The sequence below is a fragment of the Vitis riparia genome, chromosome 16, assembly GCF_004353265.1.
Source record: "Vitis riparia cultivar Riparia Gloire de Montpellier isolate 1030 chromosome 16, EGFV_Vit.rip_1.0, whole genome shotgun sequence".
NCBI classification, from domain to species: Eukaryota; Viridiplantae; Streptophyta; class Magnoliopsida; order Vitales; family Vitaceae; genus Vitis; species Vitis riparia.
The window spans coordinates 19980897-19993280 of record NC_048446.1 but is presented as its reverse complement, the minus strand read 5'-3'; the positions used below and the strand labels follow the sequence as shown (position 1 = coordinate 19993280).

The following is a 12384-nucleotide window of genomic DNA, read 5'->3' as shown; positions in this document are numbered from 1 at the left end:
TGAATTTAAAAAAAATAAAAAATTTAAAATAACATATAACAACTGTATATTTACTTTGAGCTATTTGATAATTATTTTTAGAAGTAGTTTTGTATTCTAAATATATATATATATATTTGATAATTAAAAATTATTTTTAATTATTTATTTATTTATTTATTTTGAAAAAAAGGATGTTTCCATAAAATATCTTGGCTTTTATTATTTTTACTTGTTTTATGATAATAATAATTATTAAAATATGTAAAATAATTAAAAATAAAATATTAGACTTAAAAATTACTTTTAAAAATATTAAAAAAAAACAAGTTTAAAACATTTTTAATTTCTAAATAGACTTTTTTTTTTATAAAATATTAAAGAATAATTTTCAAAAACTATTTTTTAAAATCATTTTTGAGAACAATTACCAAAAAAACTCTTTAAATTTATTTTTTTATTTTCCTACTTTTTCTCTATATAAATATTTTTTTAGCATTTTCTTTCACACCTTACGGGATCAAACCTAATAAAAAAGTTTGAAGAAAAGAAAATAAAGACAAAAATAAATATAAGAAAAAAAGATAAAAATATTTATAAAACTATGGTATTAGTTATCTTTACAAAAATTGAGGAAAAGAAAATTAGATTATTAAGGAATGCACTTTTTAACCTGAAGGAAAATCTTAGTTTTTTTTATTCATATTTTTTTTTTTATGAAATTCAAATTAAGAAAATTATTTTTTTAAAACAATTTTTTACTTTTTCTAATATTGAAAATATTAATCAAGTATAGTCTAAATATTTAAAAAAATTTGATAATTATTTTACTTGCATAAATTTGGATGACTTGTCCTCTACGGTATGACTGAATCCCAAAAGGAGCTGACTTCTATAGAATTGGCTAGTGTGGAAGATCACCTTTTGGTCTTGCGAGCCTACATGGAAGCTTAGCAAGTGGAGCATGGCTTACAGATTACGGCATTGCTAGAAGCCTCCAAGCAATTACGCTAAGAAAATGAGCACCCAACGCATAGCTGTTTCCGGTCACACAGCACCCCTATTGTTTAACCAGCCCGCGGACCCACAACCTCCTTAGGTACGGCATCGGCCAGATGACACTGGACCCTAACCTCTTCAACAACATGTTGCCTTACCAAATTGAGCCTGAGATTCACACGGGTCGGCCCTTGATCTAGTGACTAAGTTTTTCCACATACGACACGACAATCTAGGAGAGCCATTTGATCACCTCGTGCACTATCGTCTGGCTATGACATTGAAATCGATGATAATTACTCCCTATTATGCAAGGTTTTACCAACGACACTTCGTCCTCCAAGGGTCAACCTTAGACTAGTTTCATAGGTGGCTTCCAACTATATCTTCAACTTTTGCTAGCTCGTCCGATATCAGTTATACTTCATGTGTGGGCAGTTTGATAGCGTCAACAACTTCATGAAACACTTTGGCAATGTTGTTTTACTGTTGGATTAGGTGAGTAGGGACATCATGATAGAAGCTTTTAAAAGAGGTCATTCTCTTGAATCCATTGATCTTGGAACCCATCCGTTTGGATCCTCCTTCATCAATGAATAAGTTGTTCCAGCATGCTAACTAATATGCATTACTCAGGCGATCTTAAAGTAGCTTCTTTATGCGTTGCCTTCTGAACCCATGCAAACACATGTCGATCGACCAATGGCGAACGCATCCCAATTTTCCTTTTTGGTTGAGCCAAAAACATAGGACTCCCCCTACTACAGGATCATGAAAATCGTTTGGTAGTTGAAGTCACGAGATGAGACACAATCCATATAGTGAAATCCCCTTAGCAACAGTTTTTATACCCCATTCCTAGCTGCTCCCAATGATTAAAGGTGGGATAGACTTCCAAAGCTTTCAACCAAAGCCTTAAACCTATACACTTGGCTCAAAAAATATAAAGAAAACTAGAATTGAGTGGTCTTGAAGCCATTCATAGGAGATCCATTGGGAAAATAATTGTTAAGCACTTTTTGTAATTTACTATTATCGATTGAACAATCACCATTCCACTAGTTGTTGGAGGAATAAAGGTATAATCGGTAGCCACTAAGAGGTACAAAGGTATAATAGATAGCCACTAGGAGAAAGATAACCTCGACAAGTGCCTACTGCGAAAGCAATTCACAAACCCCTCCTTGATTAGTGGATCGATGCCCCTTAGACTTCAAAGTTTTTGTCAAACTTGTAGATCAATTCCTAACAAGTAGCATCAGGGTTTTTGCTCATTAGAGTTGTCAAGAAAAAAATTGCTATTTATACAACCTATGATCCACGTAAGTTCAACAAAAATATGATAAAAATCACTTTAACCACTCTTAGTTCAATAAAAAAAATTGAGCAACTTGGTAATGAAATTTACTTTACGTAAAATGATGGTTTTTTTCCTTCTTTCTCTAGTTGGGTGTAACAACCCGCTCCCAATTATATAGATATTATCCGCTTTGGACCCAAAGGGGCCCTCATGGATTTAAAATGCGTCTACAGGGTTAAGTATGGACTCTTCTTAACCTTGTAAACGCGTTTTAAAGTCGTGACGGTCCATTTGGGTTCAAAGCGAACAATATCTACACGATTGGGAGTGGGTTATTACAAATCGTATCAGAGTTGATCCCCGACCTCGATGTGGGGGTTTGTTTGGCCTTGTAGGGGGTGTTTGTCTGTTTGACCCCGTAATCCTATGGGACACAACGAGAACATTGTGTCTACATAGAAGGGGTATTTGTGACATCCTACATTGGATAGAGGGAAAAGTTTCTGACACTATATAAGTATAAACTCTTCTTAACTTTGCAGACGCGTTTTAAAGCAGTGAGGGCCCCTTTGGATCCAAAGCGGACAATATCTACACGATTAGGAGTAGGTCGTTACATTGGGTGTTTGCAATAGTAGACTTCATTACAGCTACTTCAATGGAAAATAGAAATGACAAGAATCACTTCCATCTCTTCTACTTCAATGAAAACATAAAATATATCTATATATATTCCCCTCTTGTTTATTTCTACCTAAATCCTATTCTTTTATATCTTAAGTCAACAATTTAGACATATCAATACCCGGATCAACAGTCCATGTATCAAATCATTTCCTTAAAGTTGTCCTCAAAATATAAAAGCTCTTTCCAATAGAAAAAACCAAAATCTTGAAAGGCATATATGGTTTTGACATGAACCATTGATTTGAAACAAACATTATTTTATAGCATTCGGCCATATTTTGACGTCTCGTTGTCTGATACCATGCTTTTATTATTTTGGCAAAGGCTAAAGCTTCCCATCAACATGTGGCCTCATGAGATATTTAGAATTAAATAGCTTCAAATGCTTGTCCTCCTTGTTTGTTTGCTTATTATGAGCATTTATTGTTTTAATCGTGTGCTCATTTCTTATTGCCAGGGATCCAATGCACTTGCCTTGGACGGTAGTTGATCAGCCTTTGTAACATCTTGTGACTGAGCCATCTTCACATGGGGGGACTTCAAACTCCCTGAGGAAACTATGGTGTAAGAAATATATACGAACTGTGGGAGGACTTCAAACTGACTGGAGAACTTTTTGAACTTGGAGACACTACTTTCAAAGATTTTCTCCAAATCTAAAGATCTCATCATATTCACAAAATCAGAGCATGTTTTAAACTTCCTAAAGTAGTGTTGATAGGGTTCTTCAAGAGAAACCTCTTTACTAAAACTGTAAGAGTTACCGGTTTTCTGAAGGAAGGAAGAAAGGTATTTTCAAGTTTCACTACTTTATAGAAGCTCCATTGAAGCTTCAATCACTGTGTTTAAGCCTAAGTTTTGCATTTGAGCTTCCCTAGTTCTGGGTTTACAAAGAAGTCTCTGTAAGTCATTTCTCTCATTTGCACTTGTTAGTTTCAGGGCGTCTACCAGTGTTTTTCTACTAAAAGCTATCAAATACTTCCTTTTCCTTCTATTCATATCCTTTGGAGATCTAGTAGACAAGTTTTCTTATCGATGTTCTATTTTTCATACATGTGGAACAGGATCTAGAAAACAGAGGAGGAGACAAATGGGGGACTTATGGACTCTGTTTTGTGGGGAATCTAACTGTTCAGACACTGGTAGGAGGACAAGCAGTTTCAGTTTTGCAGCTTTTGCCAACCCCTCCTCATGTATCAACCATGCATTCCTAGTTTGCTTTGATATCCTGCTCTTAGCTATGTTTGTATCCAATATGATTCAGAAAGCATTATCAAAAAGAGTTCGCATTCCACCTCGATTTCAAGGCTTTTCACCATTGCAGATAATATCTGCAGTCTTTAATGGTTGTCTTGGATCAGCATACTTGAGCTTAGGCATTTGGATTTTGGAAGAGAAGTTGAGGAAAACCCACTCTGTTTTGCCTCTTCATTGGTGGATACTACTTCTGTTTCATGGATTCACATGGTTGATCCTGGCTTTAATTGTGAGCCTTCGGGGAAGACATCTTTCAAAAGCCCCATTTCGGGTTCTATCCATTTTTGCCTTCCTGTTGGCAGGAACTATCTGTGTTTTATCTCTTTTCCCTGCCATTGTCAACAAAGAAGTTTCACTCAAAACAACTATGGACGTTCTTTCTTTTCCTGGAGCAAGTTTATTGTTGGCATGTGTTTTCAAGGATTACAATGATGATGAGAGTGAGGAGATTGTTCATGGAAGTGGCCTATACACTCCTCTGAAGGAAGAGACTACTGGCAACAGTGAAGCTGATTCTGGTAGCTTTGCTACTCCATTTGCCACTGCTGGATTCTTCAGCAGGATGTTTTTTTGGTGGTTGAACCCTTTAATGAGAAAGGGTACCGAGAAGATTTTAGAAGAAGAAGATATACGTAAGTTGCGTGAGGTAGATCAAGCAAAAAACTGCTACTTGCAGTTCTTGGAGCAACTGCACAAACAGCAACAGAATCAGACATTGTCTCATGCGTCAATCTTGAGGACAATTATTTCATGCCACTGGAAAGAGATTTTCATTTCTGGTTTCTTTGCACTGCTGAAGACACTCTCTCTGTTGACTGGTCCTCTACTTCTTAAGGCCTTTGTTGAGGTTGCAGAAGATCAAAAAAATTTTACATTTGAGGGCTGTGTGTTGGCCTTATCACTTTTCCTTGGGAAGACCATAGAATCCTTATCCGAAAGGCAGTGGTACTTTCGCAGCAGGATTACTGGTATGAGGGTAAGGTCTACTCTAACAGCAGTCATTTACAAGAAGCAACTGAGATTATCCAATGCTGCTAAAATGGTGCACTCACCAGGAGAAATAACAAACTATGTTACAGTAGATGCTTATAGAATTGGAGAATTCCCTTTCTGGTTTCATCAGACATGGACAACAATCCTTCAGCTCTGCGTAGCACTAGTTATTCTCTTCCAAGCGGTGGGGTTCGCAACAGTTGCAGCCATGGTGGTAATAGTTCTAACGGTACTCTGCAATGTGCCCCTTGCCAAATTACAGCACAAGTTACAGACTAAGTTCATGGCTGCACAGGCTCAGAGGGTGAAGGCTAGTTCTGAGGCTCTTGTGAACATGAAGGTGTTGAAATTATATGCCTGGGAAACCCACTTCGAGAATGTGATAGAAGCTTTAAGGAATGTGGAGCTCAAATGCCTGTCGAGGGTGCAGCTGCTAAAAGCGTATTATTCATTCGTCTTCTATGCATCCCCTATACTGATCTCTGGTGCCACTTTCGGGGCATGCTATTTTCTTGGAGTTCCTCTATATGCTAGCAATGTTTTCACCTTTATAGCAACTCTACGGCTTGTTCAAGACCCTGTTAGATTTATCCCTGATGTTATTGGGGTGGTTATTCAAGCAAAAATTGCATTCTCACGGATTGTGCAGTTTCTTGAGGCACCTGAGTTGCACAGTGGGAATGTCCAGAAGAAGAATAGCATGGAGATTGTAGATCACTCTATTCTAATCAACTCGGCCAATTTTTCATGGGATGAGAGTCTATCAGAGCTGACACTAAGAAGCATCAACCTAGAGGTTAGACCTGGTGAAAAAGTCGCTATATGTGGAGAAGTCGGCTCAGGTAAGTCAACCCTTCTGGCGGCAATTCTAGGGGAGGTTCCTAATACTCAGGGAACTGTAAGTTCAGAGTGCTTTCCCTCTTCTTCACAGTTATTGTATATATCGTAATATTTTTTTTTTAACAGTTATTTCTTTTCATCTTAGACTACAATATTTCAGAATGAGAATAGCCTAGTTGCCTCTAGATTGAAAAAACTATACTTATCATCGGGGAGTACTCAGGCACACTTTTGTTCATACTCTACAGATACAAGTCCGTGGGAAGATTGCTTATGTTTCTCAGACAGCATGGATTCAGACAGGAACTATACAAGAGAATATTCTTTTTGGGTCTGAAATGGATACTCAAAGATACCATGAAGCACTTGAGAGAAGTTCATTGGTAAAGGACCTTGAGATGTTCCCCCATGGTGAACTCACTGAAATAGGTGAAAGAGGAGTTAATCTAAGTGGTGGGCAGAAGCAGCGGATTCAACTGGCTCGTGCACTCTACCAGGATGCCGATATATATCTCTTGGATGACCCATTCAGTGCAGTTGATGCACATACTGCAACGAATCTACTGAATGTAGTTATACTTTCCTAACACCATTAGATTTTACTCCTTGTTTGCTCACTAGCTCGTGACAAAGACTAACTAGTTGGTCTTGATTATTGCAGGAATATGTAATGAGAGCACTATCAGGGAAGACAGTCCTACTTGTGACTCACCAAGTTGATTTTCTTCCTGCTTTTGGTTCTGTTTTGGTTAGTTTCTTTCACTGGGCTCATTAACTTTCTAACCCTTTTTCCTTTTTGGTATTTTTTATGGAAGTAACTTTTGGTTAGAATGATCAAATAAAACCTGGCTCTTCAGAATCATTTAATAAAAGTTCTAAGTTTTTTGACAGTTAATGTCAGATGGGAAAATCCTACATGCAGCTCCTTATCATCAGCTATTGACGTCAAGCCAAGAATTTCAGGACTTCGTGAATGCACACCAACAGACTGCTGGTTCTCAAAGGCTTACAGAGGTTGCTCTACCCCGGAGATGTGAAACCTCTACTGGAGAGATCAAGAGAACTCACATTGAGGGAGGATCTAATGCGTCTGGACATGATCAATTAATCAAGCAAGAAGAGAGAGAAATAGGAAACCCAGGTTTTAAGCCCTACATGCTGTATCTAAATCAAAATAAGCAATTCTGGCTCTTCCCCATAGGTGTTCTCTGTAACATTGTGTTTAGTGTTGGTCTGACATTACAGAATGTTTGGATGGCTACTAATGTTGAAAATCGTAATGTTAGTACCTCGCAGCTCATTGTGGTTTACTTGTCAATTGGATGTGCCTCAACAGTGTTCTTGCTCTGTAGAACCCTTTTGATGGTTTCCTTGGGCCTTCAATCATCAAAATCTCTATTAGCACAGCTATTAAACTCCTTTTTTCGGGCACCCATGTCTTTTTATGACTCCACACCTCTAGGAAGGATGATAAGTCGTGTAAGAATCTCAAAAACAACATTTCACTTACTATTATTACTATCATTATTATTATTTGGATTTAGAGAGTTTCACCCTTGTACAGGTTTCATCAGATTTGAATATCATCGATCTTGATCTCTTGTTTGGCATAGTCTATACTGTTTCAAGCACAGCAGCTGTTTGTGTCATTCTTGGAGTACTGGCTGCAGTCACCTGGCAAGTCCTATTGGTTTCCATACCTACAATTTATCTAGCAATGCGGTTACAGGTAGCTGTTTTATCTTCAAGTAACATTAAGAACCCGTTTGGCAGTGATTTCAGGAAGCACTTTTAACCTTTTTAATACTTGAAAAATTTTATCATCCAAGTGTTAGAAAGACTATAAACGTTTTCTAGAATCACTACCAAACACACTCTAAATGACACATCTCCAAAAAACTTGTGGGTGCATGGAAGAAGAGAAAGCACAATTGTTTTACAAGTCATGTTTTTCATTCTTATTGTGATGTCTTGGCCAGAACGCTTGGTTTTGTGTGCCAATTGCTATTCCCTTTCTAACTGAACGAGTAAACCTGAAGGTGTTTGTTTTGTCTAATCAACAGAAATACTACTACGCCTCTGCAAAAGAAATGATGCGGATCAATGGCACAACCAAGTCTTTGGTAGCAAACCATCTAGCTGAATCCGTAGCAGGAGCTATGGTAATAAGAGCATTTGAGCAAGAAGACAGATTTTTTGCAAAGATTCTGCACTTAATTGACACAAATGCCAGTCCATTCTTCCACGCTTTTGCAGCAAATGAGTGGTTGATTCAGTGGTTGGTGACACTCTCTGCAACTATTCTCTCATCTTCAGCTCTCTGCATGGTTTTGCTTCCTAAAGGAACTTGTAGCCCTGGTGGGTACTTAATTTTCAGCAAAGAGTTACTATTTCCATTTTCTGATACCATGCACACTTAATATGATTGTGCTTCAATTTTCTCGAGAAAATAAATCGAAAAATATAATTATCAGCTAGAGATTGTAGTATATGATATAGTTCTAAATACCACTAATCTTTTCCAGGGTTCATTGGAATGGCTCTATCTTATGGGTTATCATTAAACTTGTCCCTGGTTAACAGTACTCGAAACATATGCACTCTAGAAAATTACATCATTTCTGTAGAGAGGCTTAACCAATACATGCATATACCAAGTGAAGCCCCTGAAGTGATACACAATAATCGTCCTCCACCCAATTGGCCTGATGTGGGTAAAGTTGAGATTCAGAAGTTGCAGGTATTGTCTGTGGTAACATAAAAACTAATTATTATTAGGGTATTGAGAAATTCTAATGTCAAAACAGATCAGGTATAGGCCCAGCTTGCCACTAGTTCTTCTTGGGATCAATTGTACATTTGAAGGAGGGCACAAGATTGGCATTGTTGGCCGGACTGGCAGTGGGAAGACCACGCTCATAAGCGCTCTATTTCGCCTTGTGGAGCCAGCAGGAGGGAGGATTTTAGTAGATGGCCTTGATATCTCTATGATTGGACTTCATGATCTACGTTCACGTTTTGGGATTATACCTCAAGATCCTACTCTTTTCAATGGGACTGTAAGATACAATTTGGATCCCTTGTCTCAGCATACCGAGCAAGAAATATGGGAGGTAGTATTCAATTCCTTTTTGTGTAGCTGAGTCAACATTAGGAAGGATTCTCGATCTGCCAGTGGTTGAACAATACTTTGTATAACCAATAACAATCATCCCTTTAAATTTTCACAGGTTCTTGCTAAGTGTCAACTTCAAGAGACCGTTCAGGATAAAGAAGAGGGCCTAGACTCCATGGGTAAGATTTCAACATTTAAGCACATCGTATGTGTAGTTGCTATACTTGGAAATGACTATGAACAGCCTATTGTTTCAGTTGTAGAAGATGGATCGAATTGGAGCATGGGGCAAAGGCAATTGTTTTGTCTGGGACGTGCTCTATTGAGGAGGAGCCGAATACTGGTTCTTGATGAAGCAACAGCATCAATTGACAATGCAACTGACTTAATTCTACAGAAAACCATTCGGACTGAATTTGCAAATTGCACTGTGATCACAGTGGCTCACAGAATACCAACTGTGATGGATTGCACCATGGTTCTTGCAATCAGTGATGGTGAATTTCATTCCCCCTCCTAAAATTTTCCTTACAAGTATGTAAATTCCTTAGATAATCCAAACAACATGTTTTGTTTTATTCCAGGAAAACTGGAAGAGTATGACAAGCCAGCAGATTTGATGAAGAAAGAAGGATCCTTGTTTGGGCAGCTTGTCAAGGAATACTGGTCTCATTTTCACTCTGCTGATTCATATTGAATCTCATCTAATATAGCTGTTCTCACTTGGGCTCTTGTAGGAAAGAAGTAAACAGGATGAAAAATACCATAATAAGACTAGTCCAGGATCAGATAGGATATCAGTCAACTTTTGAGTGATTTCCAAACAATTCATGGCAGAAACTAACTCCTGTATTTTTTGCAAGCCTAAATCTCAGGGCCCTAAATTAATCAAGCTTACTTAAGTCAAAACCAGGGGAAAAAATCTGGAATTTTGTTGTATCCTGCATTATTTTCTTTCAGAATGTAATGAGAACAAAAGGAAATAAAGGGAAAAAAGGAACTGAGTACTAATGCTACAAACTTCAAGGATATTGAAACAGAAAAATTCAACAAAAAATACTTTATGCTTATGTAATTGAACAAGCATACTTAGTTAGAATCTCTTTCAAGAGTATGAAAAGCAGAAGGCCACTGGCATATCTGAATGAAGAATGAACAACTAACTCTAAGTTCTATTATCTAGCTATTAGGTAAAAAAGAGATCTGGTGGGAGGTAGTTGGGCATGAATGCATCAAATTCAGCCAGTAAAAAGCTGGACTTAGTTCCGTTTCTTATGGTCCTCCAAGTATGGCATTCTCAATATCCTCTCTGCTCAGTGCATAGCTGAATCTCCTCTCTACATCCTTCTCCAGATTTCCCGGTCCACTCTTCAGGTACCTGCATGTTAAATACAATATTCATGGTCCACATGGTGGGCACAAATAAAAAGGGAAATCCAGACAAAAATAAATTGTAACCTAAGTGCACAAACAACAACACTGAACAAACTCTTGAGATGGTACAGGATCCTTTGGCATGGTACCTTGTCTTAGGACTGAAATTTTGTCTGGTCAGGGTTGGGTTTGCCATCAAACCATAACAAACAATAGTCCATAACATCAACCAAAAAACCGTGCAACCCAACCCGCCTCCACCCCTCCACCGCATACACATGCACGAGCACAGTTGCACACATCAGGACCCAAGCTGAGAAATGATACGTGCCAAGGTTTCCAATCCAAGTTCTTTCTTTAGGAAAATGCTAAATAACACATGAACTATACAGTTTGCTTCTTCAAACAAACATGATGGATAAATGTAATTCTTTGGAAATTCATGGATAATTATTGTCTGTATCAATTTGAAGAAGTCAATTGGAGAATTCATTCATGTTATTTAGCAGTACTCTTTTGTTTATACATGCCTTTCCAACAGTGAAGATGACCTTGAATTTCAGCCAAGAAATTACAAGAGAAAATGGCTTCCTAGGGGGATCTCTTTCCCAAATTCCTTAATCCTCATTCACTTTTTAACCAAAAAAACGGCAGTTTTGCAAACTTTCAATATCAAAACACCAACAACATTCTCATTTACAGTTCTATGCTTATTCCTATTCAATTAAAATTATCTTCCTCACCACCAACATGCATCAAGAAACCTCCTCCAAAATAGCCCACCTATCCATTTGCAAAGAATCCAAATATCAAGGAGCCTCATTTCAAGCCTTATTTTAAGCCTATTTCGATTGAAAATTCACTTCTAACTTCTCCAACCTGTTCTCATGCAAGTTGCAATTCAGCAAGCAATCGGACTAATTGATAACATCCAGGCTATATATATATGGGTGGACTAAGGCAGACAGATTATTCAGAAATCCAGTTTAAAAAATATTTTGCAAAATTTCGCCAAATTATTTAAAATTTTCCAAATTCAACTGTAGCAACTTCAATACCATGAATCTATTCAATGAAATAATCCGAACCCATATCACAAAACCACCAAAAACCTGATATAGAGATCGGTGACATCGAGCGAGAGCTGGGCGTGCCACTCAGGCTTTTCCACGAACCAAATGGCTCGATCCTCTTTGCTCTGGAAAAACCCTAGATTCCTCAACCACGCCTCCAAACAAGGAAGACTGTGGGAGTACAGGGGCTTCTTCTTCTCCGGAAGCTTCTTGAGCCACTCATCTTCTGCAGCAGAGGAGAGCTCTGCGCCAGAGGAGCTTGAGAAAACTAGCGTTAGGGGTTTTCTGGGTTTGGAATTTGGAGGGAATTTGGGGTAAAAACAAGGGTTTATAGTTGAAGATTTGGGGGAAAACAATGTGGTGTCAATGCTAATGAACTTGGATACAGAAACGGTGGACATTTTGTTTTGGATTTTTTTTTTATTTTGAATAGAATTTTCTTGCGAATTTTCAGATTTTTTTTGGTGATTTGGAGGGAGAAAAGCTCAGTTCGTTATCTTCATCTTTGATTTGAGGGTGGTCTGGCTGGCAAACGGAAGAACGTTCGAGAAGGAAGAGACGAACGGTAAGACTAAAACGACGTCGTTCTGAGTGTTAAATGGGAAAAACCAATGACGTTTTTGCTTGGTACACTTATTTTTAATATAAATTGGATTTCACCAAAAAAAAAAAAAAAATTATAGTAAATGTTAAAAGTGGTTAATTTTTTTCTTTTTCAAATTAATTTATATTTTTTATTTTTTATTTCATCTTCATTTATTAGAATA

The 12384-nt window shown here is 37.6% G+C and overlaps 2 protein-coding genes across 2 annotated transcripts; one reads left to right on the top strand and one right to left on the bottom strand.

Moving 5' to 3' along the window:
- The first annotated feature begins 3505 nt into the window (after positions 1–3505).
- LOC117934318 (ABC transporter C family member 10-like) lies at positions 3506–10079 on the top strand. The gene is made up of 12 exons (XM_034856005.1): positions 3506–3754; positions 4030–6113; positions 6304–6624; positions 6717–6803; positions 6947–7534; positions 7620–7784; positions 8119–8413; positions 8581–8795; positions 8863–9168; positions 9286–9349; positions 9428–9667; positions 9755–10079. The coding sequence occupies exons 2-12, from the start codon at positions 4056–4058 to the stop codon at positions 9865–9867; spliced, it is 4452 nt and encodes a 1483-aa protein (XP_034711896.1). The 5' UTR covers positions 3506–3754; positions 4030–4055; the 3' UTR covers positions 9868–10079.
- Positions 10080–10156: 77 nt separating this feature from the next.
- Positions 10157–12174, bottom strand: LOC117934319. The gene is made up of 2 exons (XM_034856006.1): positions 11657–12174; positions 10157–10548 (listed from the first exon to the last, which is right to left on the bottom strand). The coding sequence occupies exons 1-2, from the start codon at positions 12016–12018 to the stop codon at positions 10443–10445; spliced, it is 468 nt and encodes a 155-aa protein (XP_034711897.1). The 5' UTR covers positions 12019–12174; the 3' UTR covers positions 10157–10442.
- Between the last annotated feature and the right edge of the window lie 210 nt (positions 12175–12384).

What these genes read in the sequence shown, in the direction of transcription:
- LOC117934319 (XM_034856006.1), bottom strand. Translation starts at nt 12,018, where the DNA reads ATGTCCACCGTTTCTGTATCCAAGTTCATTAGCATTGACACCACATTG. An exon ending in GTCACCGATCTCTATATCAG is followed by an intron (nt 10,549 to 11,656) that starts GTTTTTGGTGGT and finishes TTTAACATGCAG; the next exon opens with GTACCTGAAGAGTGGACCGG.
- LOC117934318 (XM_034856005.1), top strand. Translation starts at nt 4,056, where the DNA reads ATGGGGGACTTATGGACTCTGTTTTGTGGGGAATCTAACTGTTCAGAC. An exon ending in TTCCTAATACTCAGGGAACT is followed by an intron (nt 6,114 to 6,303) that starts GTAAGTTCAGAG and finishes CATACTCTACAG; the next exon opens with ATACAAGTCCGTGGGAAGAT. An exon ending in ATCTAGCAATGCGGTTACAG is followed by an intron (nt 7,785 to 8,118) that starts GTAGCTGTTTTA and finishes TCTAATCAACAG; the next exon opens with AAATACTACTACGCCTCTGC.